Here is an 18,292-nt window from a genome sequence, read left to right on the forward strand (position 1 = left end):
AAACATTTATACACACTATTGGCTACACTTTCAGCGTCTAATGTGCTTTCGTTACTATTTTAAATGTTTTTTGTACATAGCATAAGGATCCCCTTTAGTTATAAGCCCCCTGAAACATATCACACTGTCTGATGTTTTCAGAGCACCCCGTCTAGAGTGTAGCACCAAAAGAACCCCCCTTAAATGCACCCCGCCCCCGCCCCTGAAGAAAACGACTCAAAACTGATGATCTCTTCTCTCTCTCTTCTCTACCACCTTCTCTGCCTTTTTCGCGGGGTTGTCTCGTTGCAGGTACACGAGTTATGCGATAACTTCTGTCATCGGTATATATCGTGTTTAAAGGGTAAAATGCCAATAGATTTAGTGATCGACGAACGGGACACCACCAAACCACCGGAGTTGGGATCGGCGAACGGAGAAGGGCGCAGCAACGCCGACTCCACATCGCACACCGATGGAGCTAGTACACCAGACGTTGTGAGTACCCCCTTCGCGGGAGCACATGGTCCTATATTGGCGAGCTACAATGCGGTGGTGCACCCATGTTCGTAGTACGATAACGACCTTCTTGCAAAAACGAAGCGGGTGCTCACAATGCCCTGGGATTAAATGAATCAATAATAATAATTGCGATCAATCAATACGAAATGCCAATCGAGCGAATAACCGAGCGATAACCACAAAAAAAGAAAGAAAAGAAAGTAAAGAAATGAATGTTGCTGCACACTGTTCAAGCAAATTAAGTAAAATTAATTCACTTTGTGCGAAAACAAACATAATATTAATATTGATGAATTCAAATCCAAATCCGAACGCAGAAGAAGTTGTACGTCATTATGAACACACACAAAACACCCACACACACATTGTAAATTAGTCCAGAATCAGTAAATGAAAACAAAAAAGCAAAAAGCGAAGAAAGCCCAAAACAAAAAAATACACACACAAAACACAAAAATATATTAATAAATTCAGAAATATACAGAATCAAGCGAAAGGAGAGCAGAGGAATTTCCTAGCCGGAGCAGCAGCAGCAACACCAACGGCAGCAACATGCAGCATGCGGCAGCAACATCGCCGGCCAGCAGCAGCAGCCGAGGACAGTAACCGACATGAGTGACTAACCAGCGACAAACGAGCTTCCAAGAGGCTTCGGCCACAATCCGAACCGAAAAACACAACGAACCGACTCCACGAACGACCAAACCGAACTGCGAACCACGAATCACGAGTGTATCTTGCGGATGCGGATACCCATTAATGTTGCTATCGCTGCCACGGCCAGAATTTGTTTGCTCTCCTCTGTGTACAGTAAATGCCATAAATATAAGTTCCGAAAAGCACTGAGGACAGCCGTGGCGAGGGCCGAAGTGAGTACACTTTTGCCTGCCCCACGCGCCTTCCCAGTTCATCTCACGCCCTCTCAAAAAACAGAAAACACGTAAACACAACAAACATCAGTTTATATATCTCAAGCAGATTGTAAATGATAAAGATAAACAATACGAAACAAAAGCAACTGAGCAACAATAATTAGAGCAACAAACAATTTCGCTTAATTTGTAAAAAGTACCAACAACTAAAGAAACAAGAAAGCCAGATAAGAAAAGCATAAAGTAATTGAGAACTAAATTACAATGAACCATGTTCCAGAACTTCGTTTTTGCAAGAGGCCCATATAGCTCGCCAATATATTATTAATTATTATTAACAAAAACCCAACACTCACACACACCATTAACCAACTATTTTTGATTATTTTTCTTTACTTAACCCACACTGAACACCCTAAAAAAAAAAAACAAACTACCAACCAACAAGAATTGAAGTAATGAACTTATATTATGAGAAAGTTTACTAACCCCAAAACTAACCAATTTTTAACAATTTTACATATGCACATAACTCTATATAGAGTTCTATATAGAAACTATATATAAATACCCACAAATACGCATATATTATATATGTATACTGATATGATATGATATACGAGAGCTGGCCTGACTTTTCTGCCCTGATCCTCATCGGGTACAGTCAGTTAGACAGTGGGATCGATGGGCTCGCTCATCGGTTTTTGAGTTTGTAAACTTGTAAATACTTGACATCCCCCGTCCCTCCTCTCTGAACAATAACAGCAACAACAAGCAGACACTGACATAGCCAAAAACAAAAGCTTAACTACATAAAACAGAAAACAGAAGAATACAAATACCAGACACACAGAGTATACGAGTATACCCCAACATTTCTAAAATCTCTCTCTATCTATATTACGAAAATTCTTACGTAAATCTGTGCCAATTACTTGGAAAATGATCACAGCCCAGCACCCAAGACTTTTCACCGCTGGAGGAGACCTATGCCAGCTATCGCATCAAACACGAGGCGGACTTTTAGTCCCGCCCGACTTTTCCCCTTCGACCCCTCAGCAGTTCTCTATGAATATACTGAAAATCGATCTAATATAGAGATAACGCTTAGCCATGTAGTTTGTAACTAAAGTCAAGTCTAGGCTGCGCTTAAAAGAATTCACTCGCAAGTAAAAGAGAGAGGAGCAAACGCTAAAAGTATAGTTAATTCCTAGAAACTTCTAAACATATTTTCTATGCTTAGTTTTCAATTTTTTTTTCTATATGTTTTCGGGAATTTTTCACTTTAGCAAACGTGTATACGATTTTTCAAAAACAAAACGTCCTTTTTCCCTCCTCGTGTTTTACAACGCTGGAGTGAACTTGCCAAATAATAAATAATCGCAAAAAAACAACGCTAAATGAGAATATTAACTATTTTCGTTGAACTTTTTTGTTTAACTCTGAACATGCAACGCATATACGTAAAAAGAGATACCAGAAAAGAAACCCCAACCTGAGTTCAAATGCAAAGTATACGAATAAAACTTTATTGTTTATTAAATAATGAAAAATGAAATCGAAACAAAAACTTAAAGTTAATTTAATTAATTGAGGATTGCAATGCGCCTATACGAACGACATTTTAAATGAGCCGATACCCTTCAAGAACAATGATATACGTAAATCAACAGCAACAACTAAAAACTAAACAAACTTTAAGCATTTACTAAAGCAAATCGAAAACTACGCGATACTACTATTATAAAATAAACATAAAAGGAGAAAGCTAATGTAATTTAATTGAATTAGGGAGCCGTGGAGAAACTTAGAGATCCCACGCTCTCCTCCCCCAATTGTATACTATAGCGTACGTTATATAGTTCTTAGTCAGGCCCCAAATTCCCCAATTTCCCCCCACGTAGGAGTTGTATGCTAGGCGAACCCCTAAGCTTGCAAGCGAAACTCAAAGATACGAAAATCGTTAGCAACAAACCCCTCTTCTAGCTACCAAAACCAACCAACAAAACACTTTCTACTGCTAATTTCTACTACTATTTTGAGTTGTAGACCTACTAAACCAACAAAACTACAAAAAATGTACTTAAATCGAACTGCGAACAGTCGATCGCAGTTCTTCAGCTATATGGGCAGTCATTTGTATACTTAGACTATAGTCGAACCGATTCCCAGCGGTTTATTATAGCCAACTAACTAAAAAACAACAACAACGTGAAAAGCTTTTGTACTATTTTTTCAAAACTACAAAACGAAAACTTCTTGCAAAACTATAAAAAATTTGCAACAAAAAAATTAAAATAGTTGTTGTACTTTGTCTCAAACCCAAAAAAAACAAAAACTTGTATGTAAGAAACTAAAATTAAACATGAAAAATTGCTGTAATTATGTAATAATTTTTCTGTTAGCATAATTCGCCGCTTTTTAGTTAAAAACAAATCAAAACACTGTTGCAAAAAAGGAGAGAAAATACGAAGATGAACACTTTGTTTCCTATGAGTTTAGTGTGAGCTTTTTGCATTTCGTTAAATATTATTTTTAATGATTTTTGTATTAAATGTTTTGCTACCAAAAAAATACAAAAATGAAAAAAAGAAGCAAAATTTTTATTGTTGCATTGTAAAAATAAACTAAAAATACAAACACAAATACTGAAACTGAAATACGTAATTGCTTTAGGTGATATTTTATAAAAATATAACACAAGTAAAAATAATAATAAAGAACTAAGATTAAAAAATGATGCAAAATATATACGTAATATGTTTTAAAAATCGAAAGAAGGCGCTTTTTTGCTTTTTACTATTTTTAAAATATAAAATAAATAAATAAATTAACCATAATTTGAGCATACATTTTTTAATAATTATTATTATTGTTTTTACAAATAAAACGTTTTATTTAGTTTTTAGCAAAATTGTAAAATGAACGTAAATGTTAAAGGAAATGGAGAAGAGAAAACGCAATCAAAAATTGAGAGAAAAGAGAAAAGTAAAATGAAAATCCAACACAAAACAACCAGCAACTTCTATACGATATACGAATACATTTTAATGTAATATTTTTAATTATTTATATGTATACTAATAATATAATTAAAACAAGGAAAAACAAAAACACAGAAGAATTAAGTAAAAACAAAAAACTACAGAGTAAAGTTTAAAGAGTTAGCCAATAAATATATGAAACAAACGAAGAAACAAAAACAACAAAAAAAACCAAAATATATTTGAAAAGTATAAAACAAAATGAAAACGATTTTTTTCTGGCTACCCTAGTTTATAAGCAAGCATGGATTTTAGGACTCCTCCCAGAATCGAACTGGGAGCATTAAGATGCAATTGAAGATCACCAATAATGGATATTCCACCGACGAAACCAAAGAAGGATGACTATTTAAAAGGATACGACATTTTTTCAATCTTTCAGCTGGATTTTCAGTTCAGCTAAATGCGGATGGATCTCAAGATGGATTTATATGTACTGCTTAGGGACTTTTACTTTTCAGCCGCGTTTGGATACGTCTTATCGTTTTACAGATCTTAGGATAGTAGTGCAGTATATCTTTCTTTAGGTGCTTATGAAAATCGAATCGGAATTTTCGATTATAGATTTTCGAAATGACCTTAAGGGAGCTTTACTACATTGCTCTCAACGATCTTGGAACTTTTATAAATAGGTTCCTAACATACTAAAGATTTTGTGACTTTCAACGCAGCTTAGGGCACTCATACTTATAGAACATATTTTCTCAATCTCCTTAATATTGATATATATATAATTAACTAAAATACTTTCATTATAATGAACTCTACAATTATTAGCATTGACTTTTTAAGACATCTCTATATATACTTACATTCTTTAAAACTGCAACCGAACTCCTCAGATAGTTTCACCCTGTTCAGGAACTGGAAACTGGACACAATTCTGGCTCCTGTTCCATTAGCAGCGGGTGTAAATTGAGAGGAGCTCGTCTCGTATTACTCGAAACCCAGTCGAAGGACGAAACCAGGCGGCACGTGTAAGCCGCTTAAAGTGCAGAGGGAGGTTTTCGATCCAGAAAATTGGGGGTGCTGCCCAGGGATCACTGGATAAGTGCGCCAGATCTGAGAAACTCTGAAATTCGAGCAGTGAACCCAGCCCAACCCGATCGTATCGTATCGAATCGTATGGGACAGCTGCCACGCGGGGAAGGAACGTGTGTGAAACACCTTAAATGACTCTTTTTTTCGGCCGGGCTTATTTTCCCCGCTTTTTTGGGTGCGTGTTAGATGAGTTCGTTCGCTTAATGGTGGCTACATGTAATTTGGCATTTTGCGTGATTGCCCTGGGCGTGTTTCTGGGCTCTTGAAAGTCAAACCAATTCAAAAGGAATTTCCACCGAAGAAAATGCTCTTTCGTGTGGCTTGGGTTTTGTATTAATTTCTCGAGCAACGCCCCAAAACAAATGCATACAATTTTCCAAGCAGCGCGCGAAGTAACCTATAATTTTAGAGGCATTAAGACAATCCATTCCCTTTCCCAAAACTGACCAACTGGTTTTGAAATCGAAGACCAGGCCTGGTCCGACATAAAATACAAACCGAACTCGGAGAAAAAAGTACGAGAAATATGTAGCAAAGGATCGAAGATTTTGGGGTTTTTGGCTTTGGCTCATTAGCGGCACTCTCACCCGAAGACTTTTGGGCCGAAATACGAGTTAGCCAAAAGGATTTCTTTCTTATAATTTGCTTTTATGCGGTTTTTTTCTGTTTGTTTTTACTCTTGCGGCTTTCGGCGTCGTCATACTGTCTGCGTTTTGTGGCACAAACGAAACCGCAGAGCAGACTTGTCCCGAAATTTGTGCATTCATTTGTGAAACAAAGAGGGACCATCGCCAAGTCCAAGGCTACAATTAATAAACCAACAGGCCGCAAAAGCCCTACAAATGCCCAAAAAAAAAAATCCACAAAGTTTGATCGCTTTTTTTTTTGGTGTGGGAAACGAGCTCAGAAATACCCCTGTGTTACATTTAAAATGCATGTGCCTAAATGAGTTTATTAAGACAAATTGCTTAAATTAAAATCACATTATATATGATAAATTACGTTGGCGGACAACACTTCTTCGGCACTACTTCAAGCTGATTGCCGTGCTAATATACTCCACAAAATACAGGGTACTCAGCGAAACCCAAAGTCATGAGCGCTTGACGATTTCGCCCCTGTGATCCGTCGATCTTTTGTTATTATGTATGAAGTGTCGCGTTGGCAGGAATTTCTCCATCGCACAACCAACAAAAGCAACAAAGGCAGACGATCCACAGACGGTTTTTTGGGTGGTGGACAGGGGGGTGACCGCAAAAATGTCATCACTGCTAATGTTTCAATGCAGTTGCCACAAGATTTCGTCTGCGGCTGATCTGATGTTCGTTTTTTGTTAGCTTTCAACGGCAAATTTTTTGACCAGAATTTGGTTTGGTTTTGCCAGGGGAATTGCACGTACTGAAAGCGTTGAATGCGATACCTTTTGGGTCACCAAAATCCTTGGGCGGCGTGAAAAGACATGCCAAACTGACGGCTCTCTCGTTTTATAACTACATATCTGAAATGGAAAAAAAAGGCTTAATCCTAATGAAAACTTTTGCCACACAATGTTAACTCCTAGTCGTAAACATTTTATGGAATATATCTTTTGTCCATTTAACTGTTTTACTCGATTCCAGGAAATCGTAGAAGCTGGCCAAAAAACATTTTTGAAATCTTAATGAAATTTCGCTGCTCAAGTGTTGTTGCCTTCAAAGGACGGCGGCCGACAGGAGGAATACTCTACCTGATTGTGTCAACCCTTTTTTTTCTGGCCCTGTTGCTTACGTTTTTGCCATGATTGCGATGGTGGTGGTGCCGGCCAAAAAGTATCAATTCAATGGAAATTTATGCCGTAAAAATGCCACAAGACAAGCCAGCAACAAAAAACACACACTCTTTGTCTTCGACTAAAACATTTTTTCCAATGAACACACAGCTCGGTTTCATTTTTTGCGTTTTTGGCTTTGTGAAATATTTTTGCACCGAAGCTCCTCTATCTCTTGGCCATTCAACTAAGCTGCAAATCGGTTTAAGAGCTTAGCGAAAAGGCGAGGGAAATTATACAAAGTCCGTTGGACGGTTTACTTTTGTGTCATTAGGCAAATGCAGCACCTCGCCCAGGATTTTTTTTTGTATTTTTTTTTGCCATGCCCACCTGAGGGAAGCCCTATGTGGGAGCTCAGCTCTGAACAATTACCATTAATTACCCGACGTATTCGCTGCACTTGGCGGCACCGCAAATAACGCCACTGAAGTCCACTCGAATATCAAAAGGAAAGAGCAGGACAATTTACGCTTGTTTTAAACTCGATTAGTCAGCAGTTGATCCTATCATCGGATCACCTCTCCCCCTCACCGTTGATCCCTTTTGACCCCATTGAGTGCTTTTCAATTACCAACACGCAACTGACCACAGAGAAAATATAAGAACGGGGACCCTTAAGTCCGCTTAGCCCGTATTGACCACTTGTAATGTGTAATCGAATCCAGCTTGAAGGGCATCTATTTCCTATGATTCAAATATCAAAAAGGGCAGCCACTGACCGCTGCTAATTGAATTTGGCTCGAGTCTCTTAACCCTTTTCGCAAGGTCCTTAAACATTTGCTGCTGATTGATCAATGTGGTTTCGAAAGGCTGCCCATTTGATGGGTATCCATATTTGCTAAATGTGTTCCCCTTGCATATGGAATGCATTCAATTTTGTCATTGAACTTTTGATTGAAAATTGCCATTTTGCTCTGGCTATCGGCCGATTTTCCTCTTAGCTAATTTTTGGCTTCGAATCCGACTTGGTCCACTGATTTTCGCCCACATCTTCGAGGACATAAATCACTTGCACTTAAACCCGCTGCTGGCGACGTCTTCGTTTCTATCTGTATTTTCCCGTCTATCTGTCTGTCTGTCTGATTGTCTGTTTGCCTTGGCCATTAGGCCCAGTCCTGGATTTTGGCTTATTTTCGGAAGGGTGTCCTTCGGCCTTTGTTGTTCTGCTGGCATTTCTATTGGCCCGGAAGCTGTGCGGCCAACATCTACAAAATAGTCGGCCCAAACTTATTTTCGTGGGGGCAGCAAATTTTTATTGCCTTTTTGTGCTTTATTTCCTGCGCACTATTTTCGGGCCTAAGAAGTTTTCCACGAGGAAATCCCCGGAGTTCGGGAGTGGGGGTTCGGCTTTATGCCTGAATGGCGCGCCGAGCATTAGATAATGGTGTTCCTGCTTATTGCTTACATTGGATTTTTCTTTATCCCCACATCTCGGCGTCTTTGGGGGGGATTTTCTATAATTTGCAGGCAGCTTAGCAAATTCCGCAGTGGCCAGGCTTTCGCGGGGGCAGCAAGGAACTAGCCAGAAATAATTTATTGCATATATAATAGCGCACGTGCCACGAAACCCGACTCCTTTGTTTATTTTTTGTCCTGGCCTATTTTCTCGATTTGTTATACCTAGACAGTTCTTTGATAAATTGCCTTATTTATACTATAACTATTTTAAAGTAATATTTTTTTAGAATAGGTTAGCATTCACATTTAACTCAAACTTTAATTAGCCAAAAGATTTGGATGGCTGCTAAGTGCAGCTTAACAGAAATTTCAATGGAACTAATGCCGCGTAAATCTCTAAGCTACTTTTACTTGCCAAGTACTCAGAACTGAGAATTCGAATTCTCTGCCCTTGTCTCCAGCTCTCCGTGAACATTTCCCTGAGAGTTCTCTGAGTGCTCGGGCTGCTTATCCGCCAAGGCAATTCCCATTTGGGCCACATATGCCCGGCATTATGGGGGGGCATAAATAAAAATGCCTGCCACGCTCGCTGCTAATAAATGAAATATGATGCCACCCGCCACCCTCAATGGAAATGGGAAATTGTCGTAGCTCCTGTTTATTGGCCCGGCTTCAAGTTTTCAATATCGCTGCATATTTCTGCACGGCGACACAATTTCTATATTTTGGCAAATTATTTTCTCGGTCGCGTATTGGATTTCCCCTTGGACGGCTGCCGAGCAGGGAAAACCACCCACTCGAAAACCCTCTTAGGTGTTCTTCCTTCTTGTTTTTTTTTTTTTATTTTTGTGGGCTACTGGGATGTGGGCTGTTGCTTTTCTTTGGTATGCGCGGTGCGAAAACAAAATTGACGTCAATTACGCAATGCACACGGGGCGCTGAATATTCACTCCCCGTTTTTACCAGTCAGACACCAGCTTTTCCCGCCACTCCCCTGCTTTTCCTGCTTGGATGCCTGCGCTCTCACTAATCCGCTTCGGGGATTTGGGGAATTCTCGGAGCGGGGCACATAGCATACTTTTCTGGGTGGAAAAAAGCGCGGGCAACACTTTGCGTCAGATGCTCTCAAGTTGCTGGTTTCGCACCCTCGGCGATGTTGTTTCTCCTTCTGTTTGCCGGGCGCTAATTAACGCATTAAATCATATTAATGTCGCCAAATGTTTCAAAGTCAGCCTGTCTCGCTCTGCTTTCGTATGCTTATTGGGTTTCCTTCGAAGGACTTTTGGTCCTGTCAATAAGCCGGCATAAATGGCCTCTAATGCAATGGTCGATTCGGGTGGGTTTTCCTACTCTCCCAATGTAGCTGTTGTGCCATCTGAAGTAGCTGGTGGTAATGGCCGATTTAATGCCACTGTTTTTGTATTTTAATTATATTCTTGAGCATTCTTTAGTGTAAGAGCATTAGTTGAGAGTTATTTATAGGTTTTTGCTATTTAAATAAATGGCTTTGAAGCCAAACTTTGCTACTAAGTATCTGCCTATCTGGTGTACTTAAAGGTTATTTTAAGGCCATATACTTATACTCCTATCTCGTGTTTGCAGCAACATCCGATACAGTTTAGGCCATATTTCCTGTAAAAGCAGCTTTAAGTGCAACTTGTCTTGCCATCGTCTGTCTCTAATAATTCTAGTTCTGCTGGTAGCCAAGATGCTGCTAATGCTGCAACTTATAAAGTATCATAACTTGCTGTCAGCTTAGTTGCTGCTGCTGCAACTTCAGCTTCTGATGCAGAAAAATCACAAATTAATTAAAGAGTCTCGCGCGGTTCTGCTGCTTCGTCTCTCGCACAGCTAATAAAACTTATATAATAATTGTTCATAAAGTGTACAATATTATGTGTTTTCAAATGAGGTTTGGCTGGTCGGCCAGACGAAGACGCTGCATGTTGCATGTTGCTTGTTGCATGCAACGCTCATCGCAGAGACGAGACGAGAAGAGACGACTGAAGACTGGTGACGAGAGGAGGGGGGAGGAGCAGAGAAGCCATGCCGTGTTGTCAACTATTTCTTCGGTTCATAAAAATTGTTATTAATTGGCACTTAAATGCTCAAACGCAAAAGTTGAGAGACGACGACGACGAACGTTGATGCTGTGTGTTTGTTTGTCTGTCTCCCGAAGCGTGTTGTGAAATTTAAGCTTTTTAGCAGTTGTTGCTGTTGTGCTGTTGCTGATGTTGTTGCAGTGTTGTTGCTGCCGCAGTTGTTGCAGTTGTTGTTGCAGCTTGCCGTTCGTTCGCTCGTTGCATGTTAACCTTTGGCTCGCTTGTAATGAATGCAACCGAAACGAGCTGCCGAGGAACCAGAAGAAAGACGCAGGCTGCGGAAGAAAGAAGCAGGCTACAACAACAACAGCAGCTGAAGAGACTTACTTAAAGCTCTCCATATAAATTTCCCGACTTCATGTGGCACTTGTTTAAAGTCCATTTTGTGCACTGCGTGAGTGTTTATTGAATGTCTCTTTCTTTCGAACATTTCCCCTTCCCTTCGCCAAGAAAGCCGAAGAAAGTCTGTCTCCGTGCTGCGAGAAAAATTAATAAAATGCTATAAAATGGCAATAAAACGACAGCTTCATATCATACATATGAATTTAGAGACACAGAGAGTAGAAATGCTACAGTTCTCTTTGCTTAAACTGCAAAGTTTTAAAATTGAACAATTATTTTATTTCACACATATTGAGTCAAGAAAAAAAAAGAAAACTTGTGTTAATTATCAGCAATATTCCACCATATACACACTTAATGCGTTCGTCATAACGAAGCATGACTGTGTTCAACGCTCCGACTGTGTTAAAATCGAATTGCAATCTGTAGGCGCCCCAGCAATGTTAATTAAAATTATAAAAATACGAGAAAATTAAGGCACCCAGCAATGTGCAGGAGAACACCTTGAAAATATAATTTCTGTTTGAGCCAGCAGGCTCCCCACCTAGCGGCCCCTCCCCAAATGAAACAACAACAAGCAGTGGGGGCATCGGTTGGGGAATCATACAAACATATATACGTACGACTATATATCTGAGAGGCTGCCCCGTTGCCATTTTTGGCCGACCGACCGCTGTGAACTGACTGAATGTCTGACTGAGTCGGGTCTTGGATTCGAATTCGATTCCGTTTCCAATTGCCAGCTCGCTCGCCAACTTGGCCGAGTGTAAATGATATATGTGGGCACATCGGGGGGGAATCGGGCGGTACAAAGGGGCGCGGACCGCACCGTACCGTCTTGTCTGTCATTTTGGAGCCACACAAAGATCCCAGGCCCGTGGGCTCCGGGGCTTCAAGCTTGCAGACCCGCGCCGAGTGCAAATGACTTATAAGAATTTAATATTTAACAACACAAATCAATTCAAAAATCATCAGAGGGGTGCAGCAAAAAGTGAAATACAAATGCAAAAAACAGGCCAAAAAAAGAAACTCATTTGTTGCAGCTCGGCGATGTTCGCCGGTTTCCTGGACAAAGTCTCATTTCGGTTCCTGCCCTTTGGTTTTGGTATCACTGCGCAGGCAACGAAAATGAAACTTTAACATTACGTTAAGGAAACGATCCGGCACACAATGTAGAGAGGGGTGGGAGGGGAGGGGGGCTGCAGGGTGCCCAGCCCAACCGAGATGATGATGATGATGATGATGAGGCCGGAGTCTGAGCCCAAAGTCGTTAACATGGTGGTCGTTGCCGTATGGTATATGTTGTTGCAGCCTTTTTGTGGTCAGCGCAAAAATTATGAAAAATCTCAAAAAGAGCTGACTGCTTTTTTTCTTACTTCAGGCTTTTGGCCATGGCCTTTGTATGATTTCTTTCTGGCTTCACATCGATTTCGAATTTTCGTATTTCGTATTTTAAAATTGTATTTTTAGTGTCAGCTCCAAAAACTCCGCTTGCCCCGCCCCTCCCCTCCACAGAAAGGCACAAGGCCAGACATAAAATTAAAAAGACACACAAAGCGATCAAGAAGCAGCAGCCACATCGGCACAAAAGATGCATCTCCCGCTGCGACCCGAAAAGAATCGATAAATAATAATAATAAAATAAGGAACCGAACGCCAGGCGATCGATCCAAAGTTTGCAACAAACAAAACTCACGGAATTCAAACAGAAAAACGGTCTAGCAAGCCACAACAAAAATAATTTAAACGCTAATTAAACAGAAACAAAAGTATGCTAAAAATACATTATTTATCAAACCAAACCCAGTTTTTAACGATCAAGGTGGAAAGTGATAATTAGGAAACCAATTTGCAAGAGATCGGTTATATCCCCAAAAATAAATCAATTTTACTAACGTAAAGAAAATAGCGTTAAATTGAGGAGACAAATCGCCCAAGTGAAGAAGTATGCACTCGAAAATTATCGAGCACTTAACACGGTCGTGGCAGAGATTCCGATACGGATTCAGATACAGATACAGATACAAATGCTGTTGCAGATGCAGAATCGGGATCGCGATCGACCATATTGCATTCGCCACAGAATGGGGATCGATTGGGCGATATATATCGGGGCATGGAAAGGGGCTGCAGCGGGGACTTCGGGGGCAATCTGTGGCAATACAAACACTTTGCACTCAACACCCATTTAGCTAGGCCGCCTGGCTGATGATGATGATGATGATGTGGCCGCCAGCCGCCAACAGAATTGTTTACAATACAAAAAGAAAAAAGCATAGGAAAAAAGGAAAAAAGGGAATGAAAACCGAAAGAGAGCGGAAAAGTGGGGGAAATTTTGCGATCGATTGCAGCGCGGGCAAAGGAAAAGGAAAAGTGTGAGGAACCGCAGAGAGAACTGTAAACTATTTACAGCCTAGCTGGCTCAATGATTGTTTTGCTTGGGTTTGTTGCTGCTTTTATACAATAAAATTTATTTGATTTCTTTACGCCGCTTTCATGCCTCAGTATTTTCCTTCAATTTTCCCGCTTTTCCTTCCCCAGCGCCTCTGCACTTTCGAACGTGAACGCTTCGCTGAGAGCGCTGGGAAGCAGCAAGCGGCATGCGGCAAGCGGGAAAATGCGGCACAGGGAAATTGCAGCACGGGGAAAATGCATGGTGATCATCGTGATGATGACGCCAACTTCGGACTGGCGGCGGTCGCTTCGCTTTTATAAAAATAAATTGTTCGCAGACGTAATGATGCGAAAGCAATTGAGAATTCTATATATGCAACTGTCTGTGCATGTGTCTGTGTGTCTATCTGTGTGCCTGCATTTGTTTGTTGTTTGTTGGAATGCGTAGAATTTCAATTGACTGTGGGCCGAGCGAGTGCGAGCGAGAGGGATGTAGGCAATAGAAAGAACCCACTTACACTAAGCTTCCAACTTAAGTCTTATCTCGCTGAAATTTCGAAATGAATTAGAAAATAGGCTTATACAAATATACACTTTAGATATCTACATTACTATTACTGACAGATATGTTAGCTCTAGTGCCGACTTATTTTCTCCTTTCAAGCAATTAAACTTAAAGATTAATAATCTAAGCCTTTCCCCGTAAAGGTCAGGGTTAGTTAGAAACCGTCCAAAGTCAAATCGCTGTCTGACAACCTTTACCACCTCAATCTCAATCCCTGCTGCAATCGCCAATCTACAGCCCACAGTGATCCTCGCATCGTGATCTCTTCCTTATCGGCGGTGGACCATCGATAATGATTATTTTGACAGGCAACTGACACGACCACGTGATCCCCTTGCCACTCGCTTTTCTGCCCCTGATGTGCCCAGTGTTGGCTAACGATCAACAAACGCAGCTGGAAGCGAGATCTTTTCGATCTCACAGTTGATTGCTCGTTTTTTCGATTCTTTAGAAATCTAGTTTTTTAGGGATGGCCGGACACGCCCCGCAGAACGGCGAAAAAACCTCAACCAAAGAAGTTAATTGTTTGAGATATATGTATAAGCTACCCCCTGCGAGTTAGAGTCGCCGGTGGGAGAGGGACAGCAATAGATATAGAGCTGAGGATTCGAAATCAAAATCAGAACTCGAATCTCATCCTGAACATCCTTCGAGAATGCGCCTGCGTGGATTTCGGTACAGTCTGGCGGAGTTAATCCGATTTGTTGCGCCCCCTAACCGAAAAGTCCGTAGACGAGGGTGAGTTATGCGGCGGTCCTGTGATTGATTGCCTGATTTTGTCAGGGTTTTCGGGGTGGTTTCCGCACACACAACCCTCGTTCAGTCCAAAAGCAGTCAGTCCAACAGTGCCCGTCCCGAGTCCAAAGTGAAATTGTTTGAAAACGCATTTAATTGCATCTCATTGCCATCTGACTCCTGCCAGTTACCATCACGTTTCGGTAGGTGAAAATTTGATTAAGAGAAAGAGAAAGAGAAAGAGAAAGAGGCAGAGGCAGAGAAAGGGGCTCTTCGGTCTGGTCAACATTTTAATTATGGCAATTACAAATTGCAATGGCAAGCGCAGAAATTGCAAAAATCACGCATTTTATTGATTTTTAATTGCAACTCGTTGCATACCAAAAGATACCAGCAGCGTCTGGATCGCAAACGCAAAGAAAAACAACTGAAAGGAGAGGAAAAGATCCGGAGACATGGGCATTTGTTGTCTTTAATTATGTTGTTGATTGCCCGTCAGTTGGCCAGTCCGTCAGTTTGTCAGTCCGTCCGCCCGTCCGCCCGTCCTCCCGTCCGTCCTTCTTGGCCCGTCATTCTGGCCATTTAGGTGCGAACAACTAGCTCCCTCTCGGTTGCACAGCCACACCAGTTAGTCAAGTTAAGTTGTCATAATTTTTGTCGTTCAACAACACCTGCAGCATGTACATACATATACACACCCATATACATATGTATACTACATACACCATACTCTAGAGGGCCGAGGAGCTGGAGTCGCAGAGCGCGCCAAATGCCGCAAATAACTCAGTTAATATAATTAAGTTTTGCACGAAATGTGCAGCAGAAATATGCGAAAAATGCCACGCAATCTCCACACTAAAAACAAAGGTAAAAACAACAATAATACGGCCAGACCTTTGGGGCAGAATGAAATGAAAGTTTATGAACTTGTCCAAGTGTATATTAGTGTGCCTTTTTTTTTTGTATAATGGCTGCCCCAATGACTTTGCGTATATGTGCATGCAAATGACGTAATGACAATGTGGGTAGCACCAGGATTTATTAACCTGGCCAAAGTTCAGCGATAAAAAACCACGGGCAGCCAGAGAACTCAAGAAATGTCACCCAACTAATATAGTGCTTAGAAAGCGGTTTGAAAATAAAAAAAAATGAATGCATTTAATAATTTGCAGCAATTTGTCGAGATATAACTATTCAAACTTTTAGCACATTTTAGCTTACCAAAAATAGACCCCCTTTAAATAATTGATACATTTCTGCACTTTACTTCATCACCGCCATATGATTTTCCAGCGTAATTTAATTACGCTTTATAATCGGCTTAGTGGCACAGTGAGCGAAAGAGAGGGCGAGTGTCTGGCACCTGTTTTTCCACCAAATGGAAAATCAAATTTCATGCCAGCCAGCCAAAACATTTGCATACAAATCAGAGAGAGCAACCCTTCAAATGCCCAGACAGCAGAAAAGCAAAAAAAAAAGCACTGGCTTCTAATGATATTTTGATGTTGTCTCGATGGGTCTTCAATGGGTGTTGGTTGGAAACCCGCAAAATGCGTGTTTTAAATCCAATTTAGACATTATCTAATTTAGGGCATCTCCTCCTGACTGCCTCACTGCCTCACTGGCTGACTGCTGACTCTGCTGACTGACTCGAGTCGCTTGGGGGCGCTCGGTTTATGCAAATCTATGGAAATTTCATTATCGCACACCCCTTTTGGTCGGTCGGGAAAAGTTTTTACCAAACATGCCCGGCTAAATGCTGTAAAAGGCGCCAAAAGATGTAATAAACTCATTTAAACTCATCGCTACCGTTAGACTGTGCTTTTTTCGGTTGTCCGGGTTCGAGGGTTTGGGTAATGAAATTTTTAGCCAGAGCATCTTTTGCCCCCCAAATGATAATATGCAAATGGCCCGGCCCAGTGGGACGTCCTGCCTACCAGGTCGCCATTCCTCCAATCCACTTCCGAAATACTACTCCCACTACTCTGACTTGAACCAAAGTGAATCTCGGGCAACGCTTCGTGTTGCAATAATCAAATTTTCTAATTTTTATGGCCCTCTGCGGGGCTGACAAAGCGGCGAGTAATGGCCAAAAAGTGAGGCTCACGACCAGGTCTAATTGATTTGGCAGTGGCCGGCATGATTCAACCTTAAGTACTCTTACTTATTTCTGGAGAGGCACAGGCAGCGGCTTTTCGGGGGAAATATGGGAGTGGGACTGGGAATGGGAATGTTGCTCTGGGAGTCGAGGGGCGGAACTTGTGCCTCGTCATGGCCATGGCGACGTCGTCTTCCAGTCTGCTGCTCGCGCTGGCCATGATGCGACACTTTTGGCCAGGCCAGGCTTTTAAAGACTCGACCGCCCCTCTATTCAAAAGACTGTCTCTAAAAAGGGGGAAAAAAGAATGAAATAATACACAGAACTCAAAAGCGCCGTGCTGAAGTTCGCGGCAAAGATGACTGGGCTAAAATTCAAAACAAGAGTGTTCAGATCGCATTCAGATGAGGATTTCATGGCACTGAGGGAAATCAGTTTATTCAATTGATCTATAAACCAGTAACATATAATACGATTACTGACTGTTAACAAACCTATCATACTGTGTGATTAAACAGTTGAACTACTTTTATTCATTAATATATTGAATAATGGACTATAATTCTCTTTCCGTCTTATCTCTTAAGTTAGTTTTTCTCAGTGTAATACTCTCCTATTTGAAAGGGGCAAACAGGGAACGGGGGAGTTTATTTGGAATGCGTAGCTCGCGCGAATCTTTGATCTACATTTGAGTCACTCTGGGCCATTTATCAGTGTGTTCATATCAATAATACTGTATGAATTTCGTATTATGCTGCCCGCCGAGGTGACTCGACACTTTTGGGCTTCCAGAGGGCATGGCATACCATATACCATACCATACCGTACAACCCCGCCCATTCCACCAGCACCACAACCACTGGCAATGGCATTTTTTTGAGGCATGACTCGCCAGACAGCGACAAATCCTTGTAATGCCTCGTCTCTGGGCATGTTTCCTCTAGTCGGGCTAATTTCAGCTGTCAGCTTATCGGCCGGGCCAAAAGGAACAAGCCGGCGAGGCGATAAGTTGGCCAACACCTTGGGGCACTTGCAAAATGCAATCTATGAAATCTCCCCGCTTGCGAAATAAAAATGTTTGGGTCTCGAATACGAGCGTCGTTGTAGCTGGGATTTGCGTTAGTCTGCTGACAGGGAAACGTCCACGAAGTGTCCGATTTGGGATCGGAATCGTACTGCGAATCGGAATCGGGATCCTGCTGGCCCGGTCCGATGTCTTGGCTAATCTCTGGGCCAGGTTGTCGTCTCTATCGGCCAGCGGAATCTATTTGACACTGTCTGGGGTCTTGGCTTTTGGGTTTTGGGTATTGGCTTGGTACCCGATGTCGTTGTCTTTCCGCTGGATTTTCGTTTGTCCCGGGAGACTTTTTAGCACGCCACACAAAAAAAAAAT

The 18,292-nt window shown here is 41.4% G+C and overlaps 1 protein-coding gene across 3 annotated transcripts in view; it reads left to right on the forward strand.

The window, feature by feature from the left end:
- The window catches only part of LOC6728636 (homeobox protein homothorax), a 107,603-nt gene that overhangs the window by 28,121 nt on the left and 61,190 nt on the right, over positions 1–18,292 (forward strand). For 2 of the 3 annotated variants that reach the window (XM_002103941.4, XM_016177034.3), the window contains exon 6: positions 292–477. In XM_002103941.4, coding sequence (XP_002103977.1) covers positions 292–477 — 186 coding nt within the window. Of the gene's footprint in view, positions 1–291; positions 478–2,325; positions 4,620–18,292 lie in introns of those variants that run through there. The other variant, XM_016177033.3, reaches the window with a different exon arrangement.

The sequence above is a fragment of the Drosophila simulans genome, chromosome 3R (assembly GCF_016746395.2).
Source record: "Drosophila simulans strain w501 chromosome 3R, Prin_Dsim_3.1, whole genome shotgun sequence".
Taxonomy (NCBI): domain Eukaryota; kingdom Metazoa; phylum Arthropoda; class Insecta; order Diptera; family Drosophilidae; genus Drosophila; species Drosophila simulans.